This window comes from Oncorhynchus nerka, linkage group LG28 (genome assembly GCF_034236695.1).
Source record: "Oncorhynchus nerka isolate Pitt River linkage group LG28, Oner_Uvic_2.0, whole genome shotgun sequence".
In the NCBI taxonomy this organism is placed as follows: domain Eukaryota; kingdom Metazoa; phylum Chordata; class Actinopteri; order Salmoniformes; family Salmonidae; genus Oncorhynchus; species Oncorhynchus nerka.
This window is the reverse complement of record NC_088423.1, coordinates 78,077,737-78,105,511: the sequence shown is the minus strand read 5'-3', so window position 1 is coordinate 78,105,511 and position 27,775 is coordinate 78,077,737. Positions and strand designations below refer to the sequence as shown.

The window sequence follows — 27,775 nt, the reverse complement described above, 5'->3', positions numbered from 1 at the left end:
AATGACTAGACCACTGATAAGAGCTAATGTACAGTAATGACTAGACCACTGATGTGAGCTAATGTACAGTAATGACTACACCATTGATATGAGCTAATGTAAAGTAAAGACTAGTCCATTGATATGAGCGAATGTACAGTAATGACTAGACCATTGATATGAGCTAATGTAAAGTAAAGACTACTCCATTGATATGAGCTAATGTAAAGTAAAGACTACTCCATTGATATGAGCTAATGTAAAGTAAAGACTACTCCATTGATATGAGCTAATGTACAGTAATGACTAGACCACTGCTATGAGCTAATGTACAGTCATGACTAGTCCATTGACATGAGCTAATGTACAGTAATGACTAGTCCATTGATATGAGCTAGTCCATTGATATGAGCTAATGTAAAATAATGACTAGTCCATTGATATGAGCTACTGTAAAGTAAAGACTAGTCCATTGATAAGAGCTACTGTAAAGTAAAGACTAGTCCACTGATATGATCGAATGTACAGTAATGACTAGTCCATTGATAAGAGCTACTGTAAAGTAAAGACTAGTCCATTGATAAGAGATACTGTAAAGTAAAGACTAGTCTATTGATATGAGCTTATGTAAAGTAAAGACTAGTCCATTGATAAGAGCTACTGTAAAGTAAAGACTAGTCCATTGATATGAGCTAATGTACAGTAATGACTAGTCCATTGATATGAGCTAATGTACAGTAATGACTAGTCCATTGATATGAGCTAATGTAAAGTAAATACTACTCCATTGATATGAGCTAATGTAAAGTAAAGACTACTCCATTGATATGAGCTAATGTACAGTAATGACTAGTCCACTGCTATGAGCTAATGTAAAGTAAAGACTAGTCCATTGATATGAGCTAATGTAAAGTAATGACTAGTCCATTGATATGAGCTAATGTACAGTAATGACTAGTCCATTGATATGAGCTACTGTAAAGTAAAGACTAGTCCATTGATAAGAGCTAATGTAAAGTAAAGACTAGTCCATTGATATGAGCTAATGTAAAGTAATGACTAGACCATTGATATGAGCTAATGTACAGTAATGACTAGTCCATTGATATGAGTGAATGTGAAGTAATGACTAGTCCATTGATATGAGCTAATGTAAAGTAAAGACTAGTCCATTGATATGAGCTAATGTACAGTAATGACTAGTCCATTGATATGAGCTACTGTAAAGTAAAGACTAGTCCATTGATAAGAGCTAATGTAAAGTAAAGACTAGTCCATTGATATGAGCTAATGTAAAGTAATGACTAGACCATTGATATGAGCTAATGTACAGTAATGACTAGTCCATTGATATGAGCTAATGTAAAGTAAAGACTACTCCATTGATATGAGCTAATGTACAGTAATGACTAGACCACTGATATGAGCTAATGTACAGTAATGACTAGACCACTGATAAGAGCTAATGTACAGTAATGACTAGACCACTGATGTGAGCTAATGTACAGTAATGACTACACCATTGATATGAGCTAATGTAAAGTAAAGACTAGTCCATTGATATGAGCGAAGGTACAGTAATGACTAGACCATTGATATGAGCTAATGTAAAGTAAAGACTACTCCATTGATATGAGCTAATGTAAAGTAAAGACTACTCCATTGATATGAGCTAATGTAAAGTAAAGACTACTCCATTGTTATGAGCTAATGTACAGTAATGACTAGACCACTGCTATGAGCTAATGTACAGTAATGACTAGTCCATTGATATGAGCTAATGTACAGTAATGACTAGTCCATTGATATGAGCTAGTCCATTGATATGAGCTAATGTAAAATAATGACTAGTCCATTGATATGAGCTACTGTAAAGTAAAGACTAGTCCATTGATATGAGCTACTGTAAAGTAAAGACTAGTCCATTGATAAGAGCTACTGTAAAGTAAAGACTAGTCCACTGATATGATCTAATGTACAGTAATGACTAGTCCATTGATAAGAGCTACTGTAAAGTAAAGACTAGTCCATTGATAAGAGATACTGTAAAGTAAAGACTAGTCTATTGATATGAGCTTATGTAAAGTAAAGACTAGTCCATTGATAAGAGCTACTGTAAAGTAAAGACTAGTCCATTGATATGAGCTAATGTACAGTAATGACTAGTCCATTGATATGAGCTAATGTACAGTAATGACTAGTCCATTGATATGAGCTAATGTAAAGTAAATACTACTCCATTGATATGAGCTAATGTAAAGTAAAGACTAGTCCATTGATATGAGCTAATGTAAAGTAATGACTAGTCCATTGATATGAGCTAATGTACAGTAATGACTAGTCCATTGATATGAGCTACTGTAAAGTAAAGACTAGTCCATTGATAAGAGCTAATGTAAAGTAAAGACTAGTCCATTGATATGAGCTAATGTAAAGTAAAGACTACTCCATTGATATGAGCTAATGTAAAGTAAAGACTACTCCATTGTTATGAGCTAATGTACAGTAATGACTAGACCACTGCTATGAGCTAATGTACAGTCATGACTAGTCCATTGATATGAGCTAATGTACAGTAATGACTAGTCCATTGATATGAGCTAGTCCATTGATATGAGCTAATGTAAAATAATGACTAGTCCATTGATATGAGCTACTGTAAAGTAAAGACTAGTCCATTGATATGAGCTACTGTAAAGTAAAGACTAGTCCATTGATATGAGCTACTGTAAAGTAAAGACTAGTCCATTGATATGATCTAATGTACAGTAATGACTAGTCCATTGATAAGAGCTACTGTAAAGTAAAGACTAGTCCATTGATAAGAGATACTGTAAAGTAAAGACTAGTCTATTGATATGAGCTTATGTAAAGTAAAGACTAGTCCATTGATAAGAGCTACTGTAAAGTAAAGACTAGTCCATTGATATGAGCTAATGTACAGTAATGACTAGTCCATTGATATGAGCTAATGTACAGTAATGACTAGTCCATTGATATGAGCTAATGTAAAGTAAATACTACTCCATTGATATGAGCTAATGTAAAGTAAAGACTACTCCATTGATATGAGCTAATGTACAGTAATGACTAGTCCACTGCTATGAGCTAATGTAAAGTAAAGACTAGTCCATTGATAAGAGCTAATGTAAAGTAAAGACTAGTCCATTGATATGAGCTAATGTAAAGTAATGACTAGTCCATTGATATGAGCTAAGGTACAGTAATGACTAGTCCATTGATATGAGCTACTGTAAAGTAAAGACTAGTCCATTGATATGAGCTAATGTAAAGTAAAGACTAGTCCATTGATATGAGCTAATGTACAGTAATGACTAGTCCATTGATATGAGCTACTGTAAAGTAAAGACTAGTCCATTGATAAGAGCTAATGTAAAGTAAAGACTAGTCCATTGATATGAGCTAATGTAAAGTAATGACTAGACCATTGATATGAGCTAATGTACAGTAATGACTAGTCCATTGATATGAGCTAATGTAAAGTAAAGACTACTCCATTGATATGAGCTAATGTACAGTAATGACTAGACCACTGATATGAGCTAATGTACAGTAATGACTAGACCACTGATAAGAGCTAATGTACAGTAATGACTAGACCACTGATGTGAGCTAATGTACAGTAATGACTACACCATTGATATGAGCTAATGTAAAGTAAAGACTAGTCCATTGATATGAGCGAAGGTACAGTAATGACTAGACCATTGATATGAGCTAATGTAAAGTAAAGACTACTCCATTGATATGAGCTAATGTAAAGTAAAGACTACTCCATTGATATGAGCTAATGTAAAGTAAAGACTACTCTATTGATATGAGCTAATGTACAGTAATGACTAGACCACTGCTATGAGCTAATGTACAGTCATGACTAGTCCATTGATATGAGCTAATGTACAGTAATGACTAGTCCATTGATATGAGCTAGTCCATTGATATGAGCTAATGTAAAATAATGACTAGTCCATTGATATGAGCTACTGTAAAGTAAAGACTAGTCCATTGATATGAGCTACTGTAAAGTAAAGACTAGTCCATTGATAAGAGCTACTGTAAAGTAAAGACTAGTCCACTGATATGATCTAATGTACAGTAATGACTAGTCCATTGATAAGAGCTACTGTAAAGTAAAGACTAGTCCATTGATAAGAGATACTGTAAAGTAAAGACTAGTCTATTGATATGAGCTTATGTAAAGTAAAGACTAGTCCATTGATAAGAGCTACTGTAAAGTAAAGACTAGTCCATTGATATGAGCTAATGTACAGTAATGACTAGTCCATTGATATGAGCTAATGTACAGTAATGACTAGTCCATTGATATGAGCTAATGTAAAGTAAATACTACTCCATTGATATGAGCTAATGTAAAGTAAAGACTACTCCATTGATATGAGCTAATGTACAGTAATGACTAGTCCACTGCTATGAGCTAATGTAAAGTAAAGACTAGTCCATTGATATGAGCTAATGTAAAGTAATGACTAGTCCATTGATATGAGCTAATGTACAGTAATGACTAGTCCATTGATATGAGCTACTGTAAAGTAAAGACTAGTCCATTGATAAGAGCTAATGTAAAGTAAAGACTAGTCCATTGATATGAGCTAATGTAAAGTAATGACTAGACCATTGATATGAGCTAATGTACAGTAATGACTAGTCCATTGATATGAGTGAATGTGAAGTAATGACTAGTCCATTGATATGAGCTAATGTAAAGTAAAGACTAGTCCATTGATATGAGCTAATGTAAAGTAAAGACTAGTCCATTGATATGAGCTAATGTAAAGTAATGACTAGTCCATTGATATGAGCTAATGTAAAGTAAAGACTAGTCCATTGATATGAGCTAATGTACAGTAATGACTAGACCATTGATATGAGCTAATGTAAAGTAAAGACTAGTCCATTGATATGAGCTAATGTACAGTAATGACTAGACCATTGATATGAGCTAATGTAAAGTAAAGACTACTCCATTGATATGAGCTAATGTACAGTAATGACTAGACCATTGATATGAGCTAATGTAAAGTAAAGACTAGTCCATTGATATGAGCTAATGTACAGTAATGACTAGACCATTGATATGAGCTAATGTAAAGTAAAGACTACTCCATTGATATGAGCTAATGTAAAGTAAAGACTACTCCATTGATATGAGCTAATGTAAAGTAAAGACTACTCCATTGATATGAGCTAATGTACAGTAATGACTAGACCACTGCTATGAGCTAATGTAAAGTAAAGACTAGTCCATTGATATGAGCTAATGTAAAGTAATGACTAGTCCATTGATATGAGCTAATGTACAGTAATGACTAGTCCATTGATATGAGCTACTGTAAAGTAAAGACTAGTCCATTGATAAGAGCTAATGTAAAGTAAAGACCAGTCCATTGATATGAGCTAATGTAAAGTAATGACTAGACCATTGATATGAGCTAATGTACAGTAATGACTAGTCCATTGATATGTGCTAATGTAAAGTAAAGACTACTCCATTGATATGAGCTAATGTACAGTAATGACTAGACCACTGATATGAGCTAATGTACAGTAATGACTAGACCACTGATAAGAGCTAATGTACAGTAATGACTAGACCACTGATGTGAGCTAATGTACAGTAATGACTACACCATTGATATGAGCTAATGTAAAGTAAAGACTAGTCCATTGATATGAGCGAATGTACAGTAATGACTAGACCATTGATATGAGCTAATGTAAAGTAAAGACTACTCCATTGATATGAGCTAATGTAAAGTAAAGACTACTCCATTGATATGAGCTAATGTAAAGTAAAGACTACTCCATTGATATGAGCTAATGTACAGTAATGACTAGACCACTGCTATGAGCTAATGTACAGTAATGACTAGTCCATTGATATGAGCTAATGTACAGTAATGACTAGTCCATTGATATGAGCTAGTCCATTGATATGAGCTAATGTAAAATAATGACTAGTCCATTGATATGAGCTACTGTAAAGTAAAGACTAGTCCATTGATATGAGCTACTGTAAAGTAAAGACTAGTCCATTGATAAGAGCTACTGTAAAGTAAAGACTAGTCCACTGATATGATCTAATGTACAGTAATGACTAGTCCATTGATAAGAGCTACTGTAAAGTAAAGACTAGTCCATTGATAAGAGATACTGTAAAGTAAAGACTAGTCTATTGATAAGAGCTACTGTAAAGTAAAGACTAGTCCATTGATATGAGCTAATGTACAGTAATGACTAGTCCATTGATATGAGCTAATGTAAAGTAAATGACTAGTCCATTGATATGAGCTAATGTAAAGTAAATACTACTCCATTGATATGAGCTAATGTAAAGTAAAGACTAGTCCATTGATATGAGCTAATGTAAAGTAATGACTAGACCATTGATATGAGCTAATGTACAGTAATGACTAGTCCATTGATATGAGTGAATGTAAAGTAATGACTAGTCCATTGATATGAGCTAATGTACAGTAATGACTAGTCCATTGATATGAGCTAATGTAAAGTAAATACTACTCCATTGATATGAGCTAATGTAAAGTAAAGACTAGTCCATTGATATGAGCTAATGTAAAGTAATGACTAGACCATTGATATGAGCTAATGTACAGTAATGACTAGTCCATTGATATGAGTGAATGTAAAGTAATGACTAGTCCATTGATATGAGCTAATGTAAAGTAAAGACTAGTCCATTGATATGAGCTACTGTAAAGTAAACACTAGTCCATTGATATGAGCTAATGTAAAGTAAAGCCTAGTCCATTGATATGATCTAATGTACAGTAATGACTAGTCCATTGATAAGAGCTACTGTAAAGTAAAGACTAGTCCATTGATAAGAGCTACTGTAAAGTAAACACTAGTCCATTGATATGAGCTAATGTAAAGTAAAGCCTAGTCCATTGATATGATCTAATGTACAGTAATGACTAGTCCATTGATAAGAGCTACTGTAAAGTAAAGACTAGTCCATTGATAAGAGCTACTGTAAAGTAAAGACTAGTCCATTGATATGAGCTAATGTAAAGTAAAGACTAGTCCATTGATAAAAGCTACTGTAAAGAAAAGACTAGTACATTGATTTGAGCTAATGTTCAGTAATGACTAGTCCATTGATATGAGCTAATGTACAGTAATGACTAGTCCATTGATATGAGCTAATGTACAGTAATGACTAGTCCATTGATATGAGCTAATGTACAGTAATGACTAGTCCATTGATATGAGCTACTGTAAAGTAAAGACTAGTCCATTGATATGAGCTACTGTAAAGTAAAGACTAGTCCATTGATAAGAGCTACTGTAAAGTAAAGACTAGTCCATTGATATGATCTAATGTACAGTAATGACTAGTCCATTGATAAGAGCTACTGTAAAGTAAAGACTAGTCCATTGATATGAGCTACTGTAAAGTAAAGACTAGTCCATTGATATGAGCTACTGTAAAGTAAAGACTAGTCCACTGCTATGAGCTAATGTACAGTAATGACTAGTCCATTGATATGAGCTAATGTACAGTAATGACTAGTCCATTGATATGAGCTAGTCCATTGATATGAGCTAATGTACAGCAATGACTAGACCATTGATATGAGCTAATGTAAAGTAAAGACTAGTCCATTGATATGAGCTACTGTAAAGTAAAGACTAGTCCATTGATATGAGATACTGTAAAGTAAAGTCTAGTCCATTGATATGAGGGAAATTGCGATCTCTGGAGAACTACGCGCATACACACACAAAGGATATACAGATCTATAGTATGTTCACATAAACACACAAACTACTGACAATGAGACTCTTAGATATAATATTTTTTTTGTAAAGTAAAGACTAGTCCGTTGATATGAGCTACTGTAAAGTAAAGACGAGTCCATTGATATGAGCTAATGTACAGTAATGACTAGACCATTGATATGAGCTACTGTAAAGTAAAGACTAGTCCATTGATATGAGCTACTGTAAAGTAAAGACGAGTCCATTGATATGAGCTAATGTACAGTAATGACTAGACCATTGATATGAGCTACTGTAAAGTAAAGACTAGTCCATTGATATGAGCTACTGTAAAGTAAAGATGAGTCCATTGATATGAGCTAATGTACAGTAATGACTAGACCATTGATATGAGCTATTGTAAAGTAAAGACTAGTCCATTGATATGAGCTACTGTAAAGTAAAGACTAGTCCATTGATATGAGCTACTGTAAAGTAAAGACTAGTCCATTGATATGAGCTACTGTAAAGTAAAGACTAGTCCATTGATATGAGCTAATGTGAAGTAAAGACTAATCCATTGATATGAGCTACTGTAAAGTAAAGACTAGTCCATTGATATGAGCTAATGTAAAGACTAGTCCATTGATATGAGCTAATGTAAAGTAAAGACTAGTCCATTGATATGAGCTACTGTAAAGTAAAGACTAGTCCATTGATATGAGCTAATGTAAAGACTAGTCCATTGATATGAGCTACTGTAAAGTAAAGACTAGTCCATTGATATGAGCTACTGTAAAGTAAAGACTAGTCCATTGATATGAGCTACTGTAAAGTAAAGACTAGACCATTGATATGAGCTACTGTAAAGTAAAGACTAGTCCATTGATATGAGCTAATGTAAAGACTAGTCCATTGCGCTCTTTCCTTCACAAATTCAATGGTTATATAATTCATACTTTAGGGGTTCGAGTAACCATGGTTACCAAACTGTATGCTCCCACCGGAGGTTGTATGGTATCGTAATTATATTTTCTAGTGGTGTGGCTGGGTAACCATAATCTCCCATAAGGAGATAATAGAATCCAAGGCAATCTAAACCTCCTGTGGAGCAGGGGCAGGGACTGTAGGCCACATTGTCATCAGGCCCCTTGACCTGTCATGCCTACTCATCCTCTCTCCATACCCAAATACCGCCGTGCACCTAGGGGGGGGGTGAAGATGCCATGGAGCAAACAGCTGATTCACTGGAGAAGTCTATAGGAAAACTGTAGAATCACCCCCAGCTGTAGAACATTAACCTTCTCCTGTTCTAACTCCTCTGCCCAATCCCCTCGCAACACCTCAGACTGTTATAGAACAATGACTCTCCCCCAAGAGATACTGTACATTTTGATATTACTATTCCAAATGTTTGTGTGGTCTTAATACAGCAATGACAAATGATATGCACTGTCACACACATGACATCACACGACAAATACCGAAACACAAATACACACTCAATACTTTAGATAAAATACATCCCCTGAGAATCGATGCTATGATCCCTAGACAGATCCTGACACCCGAAACCTGATCATATGACCTTAACCCCAGGTCAGAGAGCCTAACCTATCCTCCCATTAATTAGACCAAGCAGCAGGTCCCATCCCAGGGGACAGAGAGGTGACTTTTTCTCACTTGCTCAGGGACACCATGACAAGCTGAGAAAGAGACGTAGAGGAAATAGATAAATAACTCCTCTGTGCATACTTACTGTCAACATTTTGGTGTACAACCTTTTCCAACCTTCTTCAACGTCTTGAAAAAGGATGTGTACCAAAATGTTGACAATAAATATGCAGAGATAAAATTCTGTACGCTGGAGTATTTTATCCATATTCATATTTTTTCTACAATGTTGACTTTGGTACCGTAATTCCCTGCCCCACAAACATGAAAAGCATAGTAGTGTTAACTCTGTTCATGAAGTGAAGTGTCCCTCATCTCTCTAACATTTCTTTTAATCTTCCATTATATGAAAGTTATATTGAAATTATAAACAAATAATTGGGTAGCCTCATATGGAAAACTGACATTTTCCGAAAATAACTCATTGTGTTCTCTACTTAAATGCAATGGAGTTAGATAGAGTTAATGAAGTTAGATGGAGTTAATGAAGTTAGATGGAGATACTGAAGTTAGATGGAGATACTGAAGTTAGATGGAGATACTGAAGTTAGATGGAGTTAGATAGAGTTAAGGAAGTTAGATGGAGTTAATGAAGTTAGATAGAGTTACTGAAGTTAGATGGAGTTAGATAGAGTTAATGAAGTTAGATGGAGTTAATGAAGTTAGATGGAGTTAGATAGAGTTAATGGAGTTAGATGGAGTTAGATATAGTTAATGAAGTTAGATGGAGTTAGATATAGTTAATGGAATTAGATGATGTTAGATAGAGTTAATGGAATTAGATGATGTTAGATATAGTTAATGAAGTTAATGGAGTTAGATAAGAGTTAATGGATTTAGATTGTGTTAATGGAGTTAGATAGAGTTAATGGAGTTCGATGGAGTTAGATCGAGAAAATGGAGTTAGATGAGTTAATGGAGTTTTATGGAATGAGATAGTTAATGGAGTTAGATGATGTTAGATAGAGTTAATTAAATTAAATGGAGTTAGATGGAGTTATCTAACTCCATTTAATTTAATTAACTCTATGGAGTTAGATTTAGTTAATAGAGTTAGATTGAGTTAATGGAGTTCGATTGAGTTAATGGCGTTAGATTGAGTTAATGGCGTTAAATAGAGTTAGATAGTGAAAATGGAGTTAGATAGAGTTTATTTATTTATCTGTTATTTTACCGGGTAAGTTGCCTGAGAACACATTCTCATTTGCAGCAACGACCTGGGGAACAGTTACAGGGATTGAATGAGCCAATTGGAAACTGGGGATTATTATGTGACAGTTTGAGGAAACAGATTGGGAATTTAGCCAGGACACTGGGGTTAACACCCCTACTCTTACAATAAGTGCCATGGGATCTTTAATGACCTCAGAGAGTCAGGACACCCGTTTAATGTCCCACCCGAAAGACGGCACCCTACACAGGGCAGTGTCCACAATCACTGCCCTGGGGAATTGGGATATTTTTTTAGACCAGAGGAAAGACTGCCTCCTACTGGCCCTCCAACACCACTTCCAGCAGCATCTGGTCTCCCATCCAGGAACTGACCAGGACCAACCATGCTTAGCTTCAAAGCAAGCCAGCAGTGGTATGCAGGGTGGTATGCTGCTGGCAATAAAATGGAGATACAGTGGGGAGAACAAGTATTTGATACACTGCCGATTTTGCAGGTTTTCCTACTTACAAAGCATGTAGTGGTCTGTAATTTTTATCATAGGTACACTTCAACTGTGAGAGACAGAATCTAAAACAAAAATCAAGAAAATCACATTGTATGATTTTTAAGTAATTAATTTGCATTTTATTGCATGACATAAGTATTTGATCACCTACCAACCAGTACGAATTCCGGCTCTCACAGACCTGTTAGTTTTTCTTTAAGAAGCCCTCCTGTTCTCCACTCATTACCTGTATTAACTGCACCTGTTTGAACTCGTTACCTGTATAAAAGATATTAGTTAGTTAGATGGTGTTAGTTAGATGGTGTTATGCTTTGTAAGTAGGAAAACCTGCAAAATCGGCAGTGTATCAAATACTTGTTCTCCCCACTGTAGATAGTTAATGGAGTTAAATAAGAGATAATGGAGTTACATAGAGTTAATGGATTTGGTTTGAGTTAATGGAGTTAGATGAAGTTAATGGCGTTAGATTGAGTTAATGGAGTTAGATTGAGTTAATGGAGTTAGATTGAGTTAGATTGAGTTAATGAAGTTAGATGGAGTTCGATAGAGTCAATGGAGTTAGATTGAGTGAATGGAGTTAGATTGAGTTAATGGAGTTAGATAGAGTTAATAGAATTAATGTTGTTAGATAGAGTTAATGGAGTTAGATTGAGTTAATGAAGTTAGATGGAGTTCGATAGAGTCAATGGATTTAGATTGAGTTAATGGAGTTAGATTGAGTTAATGGAGTTGATAGAGTTGATAGAGTTGATAGAGTTAATGGAGTTAGATTGAGTTAATGAAGTTAGATGGAGTTCGATAGAGTCAATGTAGTTAGATTGAGTTAATGGAGTTAAATTGAGTTAATGGAGTTAATGGAGTTAGATAGAGTTAATGTTGTTAGATAGAGTTAATGGATTTAGATTGAGTTAATGGAGTTAGATTGAGTTAATGAAGTTAGATGGAGTTCGATAGAGTCAATGGAGTTAGATTGAGTTAATGGAGTTAGATTGAGTTAATGGAGTTAGATGATGTTAGATAGAGTTAATGAAGTTAAATGGAGTTAGATAAGAGTTCATGGAGTTAGATAGAGTTAATGGAGTTAGATAGAGTTAATGGAGTTAGATAGAAAAAATGGAGTTTGATGGAATTAGATAGAGTTAGATTGAGTTAAAAGAGTTAGATGGAGTTAGATAGCGTTAATGGGGTTAATGGAGTTGGTTTGAGTTAATGGAGTTAGATGAAGTTAATGGAGTTAGATGATGTTAGATAGAGTTAATGAAGTTAGATGGGGTTAGATAGAGTTAATGGAGTTAGATGGTGTTAGATAGAGTTAAGGAAGTTATATGGAGGTGGAATGATGAGTTTGTTAGAGCAGAAAATCTTTCAGTGTACTCTCGATAATATCATTCATAGCAGGCAAGCCTTCATGAGATATGAATGATATGAGCATCTTCATAGTATTATTGGAGGGAAACAGTGGTGCTTCACTGCAAAAACAATTGACTTGCTTAAGTATCAAATACAGGTCCCCAAACAGGCTGAGCCCAAGACACGTTTTGCATGTTGATTACATAGAGTGTATGTGAATCTCTGGAGTGTCTCTTTTCCTTTGTGTATGTGTCCCTACTCCTTTTTCTCCATCTCCATATCTGTGTGTGAGTGTGTGTGTGTGTGTGTGTGTGTGTGTGTGTGTGTGTGTGTGTGTGTGTGTGTGTGTATGTGTGTGTGTGCTGCCCACAGGGGAATCTCATTCCCCTGTTGTGATATTCAGCAGTGATGCAGATGTAACCCAGCCAGGCTGCCTGGGCAGACAGTCATCCACCCTGACAGAGGACCGGAGCTCTGACATCATCCCATCAAAGCGCCAGTCAACACCCCCAGGGGAAGCACGATTAGATGAATAAAGAGATAGAGAGTTAGAGGGAGGGAAAGAAAGGGCTGACAAAGGGAGGGAAGGTAAGTAAAGGGTTAATAGATCAATTAGATCAAGGGAGGAAGAGAGACTGCATGAGAGGCAGAGAGAGTCAGTGAGAAAGAATGAGAGATGGAGAGATGAATTGAGAGGAGCGGGGTTGGTGTCGTAGCATGATGGAAGGAGGAGATGGAGGTGAGGTGGAGTGGGAGTGAGGGATGGGTTCTAATGACGGGAAAGGGGGTAGAGTGGTGAAAACATAAGAGATGAGGGGTCAACAGGGGAACCTGGCTTGGGAGAAAGCATGTATCCATACACATTCAGTATATGGGCATGCTGATCATACAATGCCCCAGGAGAGCAGCGCAACATAATCACAGGTCCCCAGGCTGTGATGGATGAGGCCTGAGCTCTGGTGTCAGCCCACTCAATGCAAACATCCAACATATCAGCAGGCCACCTCCCTCCGTACCAGCTTAATACAACTAATGGAGCCATCTACTATATGTTGTCCAGCTGACTGTTGTTTGAATACTTTTCTCCAACCTGAGTCTGAGTCATCCTGATTGGTTGGTACCCCGTAAATGCTGGTTGATGCTTCAACTGATCTTCAAGCTCCCATTTATTGCACAAACACCTAATAAAGTAAAGAGATGGTAAAGTGATGTCATTTCCTCCTCATATCTCACTTAGATATTGATTAAGGTGAATTTATGCAGCGCTTTTTTTCCACACAGGACTTCCGAAGCGGATTTCTCACTGTTTTTCATCAGATTATATAACTGCGCTTTCCTTTAATCAACTTTGTGTTCCGACTCAAACGCCTCAGCAAGGCATGGTGAATGACTTCCTGAGACAGAGCTGACTTTTTTTTTTTTTTTTTTTTTAAATGTCTCTTTTGTGCTGACCTATATTTCTGTTCCCAGCCAATCAAGTTTCCCTGAGCTAGCTCCAGAGGCGGCCATGGAGACCGTTGCCAAGCCAGAAGAGTAATTATAAGGCTTGACTCAGTTTGATTACAGGCCAGAAAACTCTGGCCCCAAGGAGTTGGTGGTCCAGGCTCAAAGAGCATGGAGCGTTGAGCTCCTTATTTACGTGTTCTCTGTGTGTCTGCGTGTCTGGGGGCTTAGCACTGTCATGCTACAGCAGAGTTGATTTCGGAGATGGTAATGATATCGAGCTGCCATGATAAAACTCCGTAGCTACTGCATGTTGGTGGGAGGGTTAGTCGAGTGACTCCAGTCAGCCGTGAGGCTTAAGGCCTCTGACACAATGGACCTCAGCCACCAGTGCATGACTCGATGACCGCAACTTCAATAACCAGCTTTAAGGTATAGCCTACAGAATACTGTACTCACCCTTTGGACCGAGTTTTTACAATACAAACACTTTCTGGATCAGATCTGGGCGGCAGGGTAGCCTAGTGGTTAGAGCGTTGGACTAGTAACCGAAAGGTTGCAAGTTCGAATCCCCGAGCTGACAAGGTACAAATATGTCGTTCTGCTCCTGAACAGGCAGTTAACCCACTGTTCCTAGGCCGTCATTAAAAATAAGACTTTGTTCTTAACTTACTTGCCTAGTAAAATAAAGTTTAAAATTTTTTTTTTATAAAAAGATATCATATCTGTAAGAATGGTATCGTCAGAGAACAGAACAATGGTCAATAGAAACAGCTGCAGTAGCATGCTTTAGAGTCAGACAACATTGGGGTTAGACTACTTTGTGCATCACTAATCTCTCAGCACAAATGTTTCCAGACTACTAATAAATACAAATGACTTCCAGGATAATTCCATTGTTTTCCTCCCTCATCTCCTTGTGGATAGAGCTTGGTTATCACTGGCTTTAGAGTTGTGCTGTAACACTGTGATTCCTTTCTAATTGAGCTGCCATAGCAAAAGAAACAGAGATTACGCTGCCTCTAGTTTATGCTTCTCACGAAGCTTTGATTACCTGCTTCTAAGCATCTGAGTGCACACTCCTGTCTCCTGAGAATGAAAACATATTCTCCATTTGAGAGAATGATTGACCTTCCCTCTCTACCAATGACCCTTTCTCTGTCTAAGCAAGGACATCCTATTCTAATATACAGTAAGGGGTGTGTATGGAGGGAGGGTATATGCTTTGTCTGTCAATGTCTGTTTCACCTGAGCCTGTATGTCTATTTATTAATCTCATTGAACTGTATGGTTCTAGGTATCTGAATTGTGAATGGTTCCATTTCTCCTTGAGTGAATACTTCTGTCTTTTTGGTAGTGAGTGTACACTAGCAACCTGAAAGCAAAGGTTTTTCTCTTTGTCTGACAGCATATCTCTCTCTCTCTCTCTCTCTCTCTCTCTCTCTCTCTCTCGCACACTGTGGCGAATGAATCAGAATTAGTTGGGTAACATAGTTAATTAAGATGTTTTATTTGCATAATATGCTTATGTGAGATACGTGTCATTAGAATGTATCCTTTTGGACTACAGTGTTGGCAGATGCACTTTTCCCTCAGCCAGGCCTTAGTCACTTGGGGCCCAGAGAGGGGAGAGGTCAGGCTTGTCTTTCACATGTCCCTGGTGCTATGCAGAATATCAGAAAGGGAAGAGGACAGAATGGAACGTTGTCTTCAAATGTGAATGTGTCTTTACCTATTCTTTACCTAATGGGGAACCAATTACTTGTCTCCACAACGTCTGTGTGCCAGTCACTCCCTCCTTTTCCCATTGGGGGGAGGTGTATGGCAGTGTCTGGAAACATTGTATGTCCTCTCCAATGTTGCATTTATGCTGGGATAGTGTATGATCTAGAGGCTCACTCCCCTCAGTGAGCTTGTCCAGGAGTGGGGTCAAGAGGGGGTTTACTTGAGATAGAGTTGATAATTGATATATGCCATTGGATGAGTTGATGTTTTTGTACTATGAAGTACCAGGAACGAGATTAGAACCTCGTCGGAGGGACCAAACTGAACGATAATTTATAGTGAATGTTATCTGGCTAAGGGATACTCCTTATAATTTTCAGTCTGCTGGGATCCATCATAAGGCCAGGGGTGGGCAAGGCAGGGGCACTGGGACCCACACAGGGGTAACTAGAGAGACTGGGAGATGGACAGAGATGATGATTGAAAGTGGTTATTCATTGTGGAAGGACACTAGACAAGTTGGCCCACGTGACTGTGCCTCGCACCAGATCGCTTTGATTAAAGACGGGTGTTGGACAGGCATCCGGCCAGGAAGAGGGAGAAGATGAGCATGCAGGCGTGCCTCCACACCGTGACTGCAATGTAGGCATTTCAAGGCTGAACAGGTCATAACCGCGGCATGACCATGAAATACGATGAGCATGACCACGACAGAACAAACCCACAGGCCAATACAGCACAATAACGTTCCTTCAGAACAAAATTCTTATGTATTCTGACCACTGCACAGAACTCCATCTACCATCGTTCATGCTCCTTTTTGAACTGAGTAGAAAGGAAATGTGGAAATTCCAGGAAGCATTACAAATGTTATTGAAATCATAAGATGCAGTACAAAATAGTCTACATCAGAGAGATTCAGTGAAAACTAACTATTGTCTGATAAATGTAAGAGTTGTTCTATTGCTCATCTGGGACAGAAATGTACTGAACGCTACCATATAAAAGCACTCACTACTACACCACCTTACACAGTAGGACTTCTTACCCAATAATAGGGATTTATGTACAGTCCACTACCCATGAGGGACAGGAGGCAAGCAGAGCACTCAAGTCCTGAGAACGTTTTAGGTGATAACACGGCAGCCTATCTAGCTGTTTGCTCACCACAAGAGTTGCTCTGGTTCTTATTTCCCAGCTGGTAGTTGGCTGTTAGCGTGTTTGTCTCTGACAGCTGTTGGGGAATGCATATGGAGTCGGTGGCAGAAGAACGGTTAGCATATTTTTAGACAGGGGTTTCACACGGGGGGCCCACACTCCAGAATAATGAGTCCGCCCCCACCATGCTCCCTGCTGAGGAACAGAGACACATTGGTGAGGAAGAGCGGGAGGCAAACAGGCTAACAAGGGGGAGGCAGGAGAGGGAGCATGAAAAGAACAAGGGAGCATGAAAAAGGAAAGATGGAAAAACGGAGGAAAAAAGCGAAAGCTGACTTAGACTGGCAAAAGTAAACAAACATGTTGCGGTAAGGCTAGGACCAATGAAGTGGGACAGGATGTAGACACATAGTTAACACCTGATGAAAGGACATTCTAGTGTTATTACCTGATATTTCCTATTTCAAATCAGGAGAAGGAATTGGGGAATGGTTGATTGGCCGGGATCAGAGACAATATATGGGGAGCAGATAATAAAGGTAATTACTTCCTGCTGCCTTCTCAGAGTGACTATATCTAATCCTGTTACTAATGTACTAACTCAGGACTCTCACAGCAGGAAGACACTGAAACCAACCAATCAGATGCTTCTGTCAGCCCATCCAATTACAGCGTCCCCATTGGTTGTTATAGGCTCCTTCTCACTGTGGATCATGCCGATCACACAGTAGCTTCAAAACTGGACCACAAGGATCTGCACCGAACATCACACACACTGCTGGGAAGTCTACACCAACTATTTTCCTTCAATCTCTCTTATCTCATTTCACCAGGGCTTTATCTCTCAACTCTTTCTTTCTTTCCTTCTTTCACACTCTCCCTCTTTCTCATCCTTTCACTCTTTTGTTCATAGGCTGGCTGGTACCTTGATTTGTCCGGTGGAGTTGAGTTTTCTTGGCACGCTGGTGCTTCCTGTAGATCTGGGAGGTTGGCGAAGTCATCTTGTTCAGCCAGCCCGATGGCTAGAGACAGAACAACCATCTTCCCCTCGCTGCTCCACACAACAACCCACACACACAACGAGTACAGAGACAGAATAGAGACAGGTAGTTCAAAAAAACTGTAAAGAGGAGAGAAAGGTGATATTGAGTGGTGAAACATTGACATATTATCACTTGGATTGATACAAAATCTCATCCTTAAAACATTTAATTGAACCCAAGCTGTTGTAGACACAGATTGTTTACTTTCTGTGAGCTTTGAAGCGTACCATGTTACAGGCTTTAGTCATATTGAAGTATGCTGAAGTCTGAAAGGGGCCAGGCACACAGTGCTCTTAACAAGCAAACATTCACACACTCCTGCTCTTACTCACTCTCACACACACACACACACACACACACACACACACACACACACACACACACACACACACACACACACACACACACACACACACACACACACACACACACACACACACACACACTTAGCTACCCCTAGGGGATCCTCTTCCCCAGTTTGTGTAAAGCTGTGAGGTGAGTCACTGTTTCCCTGGACCCTGTCCTGTCTAACTCTCTCTATCATTCTCTTCCTTCCCTCACAGGGCCTTTACATAACACATTCCTGACCCCTGTTCAACAAAACCCACTCTGACCCTCACTGTTCTCTAATCATCTTCGGTCTTCCTGCACAAGAATATCACAACATATTGTCTTTGGGGGACAAACTCGTAGTGTGTAGTTAATAGTAGTAGTTATCATCTTTTAGTGCAGTCTGTGAGGAGACTGAAGATGTTTTGCTCCATGTCCAGCTACCTAAATGACACATGGAGTCTGTGCATCATACAGCTATTCATCACGATGTAAAAATGTATTGGCATTCATCCTGCTTGTGCTTTTCCTCCATCTTATAGCAGTTTTTCTTTCCCTCCATATTTAACCCAAATATTTTATTTCATGTAATTTGAATTTCTGACCTCTTTCTCTCTCTCTCTCTCTCTCTCTCTCTCTCTCTCTCCTCTCTCTCTCTCAAAATTGAAAAGACATTTATCAAAAGAACACGACCGCCTGCAAAAAGATTAACGCAACCATACTTATCTCTTGAGTTGAAGCAGACAAAACAGAAATGTTGTCTGTGTTTTAAAATCCAAGTAGATCAATACACATTCTTTACAGTCACTAAATCATGATGATCAAAATAAAGTACTATCCAAGGCGGAAGTTCACCAAAATATTTCATTCACATGAAATCAAATATCATTACTGATGAAAAAGAAATATGCACATTATGTGCAGGATTCATTCAACGGTATCATCACAATCCAATTCCATGTATTGAATACAAAGGTTGGTTTGCTCATAGTTTTGTAGACTTTCCATTGGCACACAGAAACACAATCCACAATAGACATAAGGAAAGGTGACCACAATAGAGGAACATAACTGATATGACTTTATAGGCCTAAATCCACACCAAAGCAAAGCTCTATTATCATGGAAGGTCACAATGTTGGAGATGATGACTTAAAAGTAACACAACTTCATTCTCTGCATCTCTGTAAATCCGCAATATAAAAAAATCATAACAATTAGACAGTCCGCATTGCCTAGATCTTTCCACCTCTCCCCATCCTTCCATCCCCCAGAGCCTGGTCCCAGTCCAGAAAGATTCATGTTTACAGGGACTGTGGGCAAGGCCACCTCTCCCTCCATGTTCCACATATCCGCCCTGCCTTTATTGAGCGATGATTCAGTGAGGAGGTCACTGGTCTGGGGCCTGTGTTAATGGGCCAGAGAGACTCAAGTGGAGGGCAGGGGGGTCGGGGAGGTCCGCAGGCTGCCCTACACAGCCTCAGACATCCATCATCGTTCACACACAGGAGAAGAAGGAATCACTGTGTTTTGTTTCTCTAACAAATAGCCAATCATTTCAACACCAGATTCATTGGAAAATAGGTGACACCGTCAAATGTGTCAGGAGTTTCTGGCCTCCAGATCGGTCCTCCACCTACAGTAGATCTACTCTCTCCAATATGCTGTGAGGGGTCTGTGAAGTACTGAAGTACTGCTGACTGCAGGGTAATAAAAAAAAAACGTGCATTTAGCCGTATTTTGGATGGTACATTTGATGGTACATTTAGCTTTATCATAGCATAAATATAGTAAAAACTAGAGCTAAATTGAATTAGGAAGTGGTAGTTTTCCATCCATATCCACACAGAGAATTTAACTCTCTCCACCTTAACAACTCCTCCTCGTCTCCTTGGGTTTAACCTTCATCCTATTTTCTCTCTCTCTCTCTCTCTCTCTCTCTCTCTCTCTCTCTCTCTCTCTCTCTCTCTCTCTCTCTCAGTGACAGTCCATTGTGGGAGTAATGACGCTGTAGACAGATCAATTCATGTGAAATTTCTACATGCTGCTGCTTAACCCCTGCACCCATGTTGATGCACACAGGCTATAAATGTGATATACACTGTAAGCGCACACGCGCACACACACACACACAGTAAAGACTTCAGAGTACGGTATGCAGCTGCAGCATACTTATTAGCACAAATAGTTTGTCCCCCACCCTCAGGTAGACAAGTGTGACCTATGCAAAGATAATACATGTGACTTTAAGTAAACTTAAAAACCGACACTAAAGGGCATACAGACAGAGTTACCAAGAACAATGCATAAACTACACAGCATATTAAAGTAATGCCAAAAAACAGCTACAGTACATGGCTTAGGCTTGGCATTTTGGGAGTGAATCTTACAGTATATGAAACTCTTTAGGACAATTACCCGAGGAGAAGGGGGAGAATTTATATAATAAGGACAACACATTGTGGTTGAGAAAGCCCAAAGAGACAGACAGAGGACAGTGCAAACAGGTTCAGAATAGAACCAAGAGCAGAATCTAGAACATTCCTAGATCAGCAGACTCACAGGAAAGACTTGACATCCAGTCCTCTGTTGCGGATCTGCCCCATCATGTGGTCCCAGCTGCCTGGGTTGGACCTGGATCGTCCTCCTCCTGCTCCTCTGTACCGGGAAGCACCTGTCCCCGCCGGACTCCCCCGCACCCCCCGCGGGCCTCCCCGGTGCCCCCCGCCCCCGAGCCCTGTGTGCAGCTGGCCCAGGCTCTGGGAGGTGGCTGGGGGGTCATTGGGGCCCGGAGGGGGCTGGTGGGTGAGAGGCTGCTGGAGACTCTGCTGTCGCACTAGGGGACGAGGACGGGCTGCTGCTGAGGATGGAATGTGCTCCAGAGTAGAGGCGGCCGAGAGGGAGGGGTCCCCAAAACTGACCAGACAGAGCAGCAAGGGAAGAGAGGGTAACACGGGTTTGCAGGAGATGCACGTGAGAGAAGAGGGAAGGAGAGGGATAGATGAGAGGATAGTGGTAACCAGAGAGATTGACAGAAGAGATCCATAATTGGAAAACAGGAGATACAGAGGGAGAGTGATGGTGATGGTGTGAGTACAATACAAGTACCAGAGGGAACAAAAATGAGGACGGGTCCAGAGAGTTCAACATAGAGAAAGGAGGGTATGGAGAGATGAAAAACAGGAAATAGAGCATTGTCAGGTTAAATCAGTTCAGCAGCAGTTATACAGTTGTAGAAGATGCTTGTATAGATGCTTGTATGTGAGTGTCTGACAGTCTGTGGGTAGGCTTGTGTTTTTGACAGTGCTCAGCCCCACAGCAAACAGGAGCTAACAGCCTTTATCTCTATTTTACTCCATCCACTGCTCTTACCCTTTTCATGTCACTTTTCTCCCTGATTTACCTTGACCTCTTCCTCCTCCTTTGTATCTATTTTATGTCATCCCATTAATCTGTCCTCCTCCAACCCATGATGACTTTACACTAGCCTCCTAGCTAACTCTCACACTATGATGCTTCTCTTAGCTCAACTGGTCTTTGTCAGCTCTATTCATCTTGCCTTGCCTGTCATCAGTTCAACCCATTCATCTAACCAAACAACCCTCTCCCCTCCCTGAAACCTCTCTGTCTTTCTAATCATCCATCTGCTTTTACACTAGTTTAATAGTGTTTCCCTACTCTCCCCCTTCGATGTCTGTCCTTCATGAGTACTGTAAGCTCTGGCTAAACAGCCTCTGTCTTAGGCTAGTGCAGCGCTGGAGGATTTACAGCCTTTGGCTGTGTTGACTGTGCTCTTCAGTGGGCCCTGGGCTAGCTCCACAGCGCTGTAGTAATTCTACTGGAGAGCACCAGAGGCAGGCCCCCAAGGGGAGGGACTTTGTGGACCAGTTTAATACCAGTCATACTTCAGCATCCCCCCCCCCCACCCCACGGCCTTTCAGATAGCTCACATACAGCTCAGGACAATGTGTTGACTGAAGATGGGCTGTGGTTAGTGAGAATGAGTGTTACAGTCATTATATGAATGGTCAGTGGGTATGGAAGTGTCTTGGGATGGGCTTATGGTATGTGCTAATAGCAGTTACAGCACATTTGATGAGTGTTGCGTTAAACATTCCAGAAAATCTACAAGTGCCATCGGATTTGCTCGGATTGTACAATTGAATTCGGAAGTTTACATACACTTAGGTTGTAGTCATTAAAACTAGTTTTTCAACCACTCCACAAATGTAGTTTTAGCAAGTCGGTTAGGACATCTACTTTGTGCATGACACAAGTAATTTTTCCAAAAATTGTTTACAGACAGATATTTTCACTTATAATTCACTGTATCACAATTCCAGTGGGTCAGAAGTTTACATGACTGTGCCTTTAAACAGCTTGGAAAATTCCAGAAAATTATGTCATGGCTTTAGAAGCTTCTGATAGGCTAATTGACATAATTTGAGTCAATATGAGGTGTACCTGTGGATGTATTTTAAGGCCTACCTTCAAACTCAGTGCCTCTTTGCTTGACATCATGGGAAAATCAAAAGATATCAGCCAAGACCTCAGAATTTTTTTTGTAGACCTCCACAAGTCTGGTTCATCACTGGGAGCAATTTTTAAACGTCTGAAGGTACCACGTACATCTGTACAAACAATAGTACGCAAGTATAAACACCATGGAGCCACGCAGCCGCCTTACCGCTCAGGAAGGAGACGCATTCTGTCTCCTAGAGATAAATATACTTTGGTGTGAAAAGTGCAAATCAATCCCAGAACAACAGCAAAGGACCTTGTGAATCCAAATAAATATTGGATGTAATAAATGTATCACTAGTCACTTTAAACAATGCCACTTTATATAATGTTTACATACCCTACATTACTCATCTCATATGTATATTACTGCATGGTCGGAACTAGAAGCACAACCATTTCCCTACACACGCATTAACATCTAGGCAACCCTGGGCGGCAGGGTAGCCTAGTGGTTAGAGCGTTGGACTAGCAGCCGAAAGGTTGCAAGTTCAAATCCCCGAGCTGACAAGGTACAAATCTGTCTTTCTGCCCTTGAACAGGCAGTTAACCCACTGTTCCTAGGCTGTCATTGAAAATAAGAATTTGTTCTTAACTTATTTGCCTAGTTAAATAAAACATTTGCTAAACATGTGTATGTGACAAATAAAATTTGATTTGAAGATGCTGGAGGAAACAGGTACAAAAGTATCTTTTAAAGCTTGGTCGCAAATGAGTCTTCCAAATGGACAATGTGTCAGAGTTTACTATGAGTGGTGGGTTGGAGTCAGGCGCAGAGGGTTCGGTAAATCGTCATTTATTCTCCGGCACAAAACGGTCACGCCAAAATACAGAGCGCATAAAACAGACCAGCCCAAACACAGGACCAAAAAGTCAGGAGAAAACAAACACGAAAATCACATCCACAACCAACAGAGTAACAATCCCGCACAAACCTAGGCGGACCTAACAGGCTTAAATAGACATAAATCAAGAAACGCAACAGGGAACAGGTGCAACCAATAAGACAAAACAAAATGAAAAGGAAAAAGGTATAGGTGGTAGACCGGCGACGACGACCACAGAGCACCGCCCGAACAGGCAGGGGAGCCACCTTCAGTGGGAGTCGTGACACAGTGACCCAAAGAATCCTTCCAAAGTTGTGGCAAAATGGCTTAAGGACAACAAAGTCAAGGTATTTGAGTGGCCATTACAAAGCCTTGACCTCAATCCTATAGAAAATTTGTAGGCAGAACTGAAAAGGCGTGTGCGAGCAAGGAGGCCTACAAACCTGACTCTGTTACACCAGCACTGTCAGGAGGAATGGGACAAAATTCGCCCAACTTTTTGTGGGAAGCTTGTGGAAGGCTACCTGAAACGTTTGACCCAAGTTAAACAATTTAAAGGCAATGCTACCAAATACTAATTGAGTGTATGTAAACTTTTGACCCACTGGCAATGTGATGAAAGAAATAAAAGCTGAAATAAATAATTCTCTCTACTATTATTCTGACATTTCACATTCTTAAAATAAAGTGGTGATCCTAACTGGCCTAAAACAGGGAATTTTTACTAGGATTAAATGTCAGGAATTGTGAAAAACAGAGTTTAAATGTATTTGGCTAAGGTGTATGTAAACTTCTGACTTCAACTGTATATAATATAAGACATTAGGTTGGTTTAATTGAAGTTCATCAGTATCATGCTTTCCCACTCTCTCTGTTCACCTGTATCACCACTGCCTAAATCCTTCCTCTCACTCATCTCATCCAAAGTATTATCATTGTACCTTTTATATGGCATAAAGAATCTAAAGAATGAGGTAGGGAAGAAATCATATGGATGGATGCATTAGGTATGAAAGATCGGGATAAGCTTCCAAGCTATCAGTGACAAGAGAAAAATATAACAATATAAAGAATAAATGTGATTCAGAGATAGAAATGTATCTATGAAAGCAGCAGGTCATAGATAGCAACATCATATAAAAGTCTTTCAATAAAATAATTCCTCTCTGCACCTCCAACAATGATGCATTCAGTGCCAAGCTTCAGTATGCTCCACATCAGCTGCAGTATGCGCCACGTCAGCTGCAGTATGCGCCACGTCAGCTGCAGTATGCGCCACGTCAGCTGCAGTATGCGCCACGTCAGCTGCAGTATGCGCCACGTCAGCTGCAGTATGCGCCACATCAGCTGCAGTGTGCTCCACATCAGCTGCAGTATGCTCCACATCAGCTGCAGTATGCGCCACGTCAGCTGCAGTATGCGCCACGTCAGCTGCAGTATGCGCCACATCAGCTGCAGTGTGCTCCACATCAGCTGCAGTATGCTCCACATCAGCTGCAGTATGCGCCACATCAGCTGCAGTATGCGCCACATCAGCTGCAGTATGCTCCACATCAGCTGCAGTATGCTCCACATCAGCTGCAGTATGCGCCACATCAGCTGCAGTAGGCGCCACATCAGCTGCAGTATGCGCCACATCAGCTGCAGTATGCTCCACATCACCTGCAGTATGCGCCACATCAGCTGCAGTATGCGCCACATCAGCTGCAGTATGCTCCACATCAGCTGCAGTATGCTCCACATCAGCTGCAGTATGCGCCACATCAGCTGCAGTAGGCGCCACATCAGCTGCAGTATGCGCCACATCAGCTGCAGTATGCTCCACATCAGCTGCAGTATGCGCCACATCAGCTGCAGTATGCGCCACATCAGCTGCAGTATGCTCCACATCAGCTGCAGTATGCTCCACATCAGCTGCAGTATGCGCCACATCAGCTGCAGTAGGCGCCACATCAGCTGCAGTATGCGCCACATCAGCTGCAGTATGCTCCACATCAGCTGCAGTATGCACTACATTTTACAGTCCAACAATTATCTTTTGTCATAACTGACCGAATGATTCATCAATAAATCTGGATGGAATACATGGCATAGGGCCAGCCAGACATCTGGGAGTCCATTTCAAGCAGAAATACATTTCTCCCGTGTCATAAAATTGGCTTCGGCGTTTTACAGCTCCTATCCAGATACCGTAGCAAGCTCAACACCTAATTCTTTCACTGTACATTTCTCTACTATTTCAATATCTCTTTTGTCCAAGGTTGAATACATTCAACTGCAAATAGATATTTAATTTGTCTATCTGCGTGTATAGTAAATGACTTACCTACCCTGTCATTCAAATTGCCAGGCAGGCTATAAGCCCTTCTATCTGCTGCCTGTATCCTCCCCCTGCTGACTTGAGGGCTTCTTCGATATCTCCTACCCAGAAAGTCAATTAAACTGACTAAAAACATTGTGATTTGTAATTAAAGAGCCTTGAGGAGGGGCAGAGGTAGAGAGAGGGGAGAGTGAGACATATCTTACAGCAGAAACATAGACACATGGCTACCTTAAATTAGAAACCAATTACAGACCAGAAATGGGGAAAAAGTTAGTTTTGATTAGGAGGAGGGGGGAGGTAAAAAGTAGAGGAGTGAAGAAGGCAGGTAAAGAGGGAATTAGATTTGATTAGGAGGAGGGGGGAGGTAAAAAGTAGAGGAGTGAAGAAGGCAGGTAAAGAGGGAATTAGATTTGATTAGGAGGAGGGGGGAGGTAAAAAGTAGAGGAGTGAAGAAGGCAGGTAAAGAGGGAATTAGATTTGATTAGGAGGAGGAGGAGGTAAAAAGTAGAGGAGTGAAGAAGGCAGGTAAAGAGGGAATTAGATTTGATTAGGAGGAGGGGGGAGGTAAAAAGTAAAGGAGTGAAGAAGGCAGGTAAAGAGGGAATTAGATTTGATTGGGAGGAGGGGGAGGTAAAAAGTAGAGGAGTGAAGAAGGCAGGTAACGAGGGAATTAGATTTGATTGGGAGGAGGGGGGAGGTAAAAAGTAGAGGAGTGAAGAAGGCAGGTAAAGAGGGAATTAGATTTGATTAGGGATGGGGGGGGGAGTAATTAGTTCCAAGTAGAAACCTTTTTGGTTCCAGGTAGAGCGATTTAGAGTTCCATGTAGAACACTCTATGGAAAAGGTTCTACTGTATATGAAACCCAAAAGGGTTCTACCTGGAACCAAAATGGTTCTTCAAAGGGCTTGCATTATGGGGTCAGCCAAAGAACCGTTTTAGGTTCTAGATAGCACCTTTTTTCTAAGAGTGTACATGAGGGGGGTTTCAGGCGTCTTAAGAACGGCCCTGCTATAAGATTCCAATCAAAAAGTGGAGATTTTGTGGTCCAATACAGTGATGAAGCAGTGGCAGACGTTGCCTAACTTTTGGTATTTGTTTGTGAGAGAGGATGTTCTCTTTAGTCAACAGAGCCTTACCATGACAACATGATCCCATGCATCAGAAAATGTCAGTACAAGCACTCACATTTTCAGCTCATTATTTCCTTCAATAGTTTCTTCCCTCTTTCCATCCATTTTCCTTTCATAAATCTCTGCACTTCCGAATGCAGCATATATCACATATAAGCCTTGCTGCTTCTGACTGCAGTCCCCCAAACCATCCATTCCATGCCTCTGCGCTGCTCAGCAATAACCCCCATGCGTGACCTCATGCCCAGCCAACCCATGTCACTCATGTCACTCACTTTCTGGGACTCAGGCCTCCGGAGTGCATGTGGCTCTGGACCGTCTGCCAGCGCCCAGCCTTGCTGCCAGGGCCCAGCCCCGTCACTATGCTTCTCACGCTGTCACTGCGACTGGGACCTGCCCCTCTCCCACACCCAGCCCCGCCCCCATCCCCCTTCTCCACCCCACTGAGAGACAGGGGGCACCAGATAGACAGACAGACACAGACATAAAGGAGAGAGAGACAGACGGAGGAGAGAGAGAGACAGAGAAAGAGAGAGAGGTGGGTAGTAACAGTAGAATCAGTGAGGAAGAACAACCCGGAAAGTGAACAACACAGCAGAATAGCATTAGGAAGTGGTGTTACCAATCCAGCTACAGGTTTCCAATACAGAGGAGTAGCAGCCAGCCAGCAAGTCAGTAGGCTGTGCTGCTGCTGGGTTAGCAGGAGGGAGATGGGCTGAGATTCACTGTGTATATCTGTCTGTCTGCCTGCCTGCCTGTTCGTCCGTCCGTCTGTCTGTCTGTCTGAACCAGATGGGAAGAGTGACAGAGTGGTGTGTGTTTGGGTGC

The 27,775-nt window shown here is 40.3% G+C and overlaps 1 protein-coding gene across 1 annotated transcript in view; it reads right to left on the bottom strand.

Annotated features, from left to right (window-relative positions):
* The window catches only part of LOC115112767 (synaptotagmin-7-like), a 126,448-nt gene that overhangs the window by 64,396 nt on the left and 34,277 nt on the right, over window positions 1–27,775 (bottom strand). Inside the window, exon 7 of the mRNA XM_065012572.1 lies at window positions 17,698–17,823. Within this exon, the coding sequence (XP_064868644.1) occupies window positions 17,698–17,823 (126 nt within the window). The remainder of the gene's footprint in view (window positions 1–17,697; window positions 17,824–27,775) is intronic.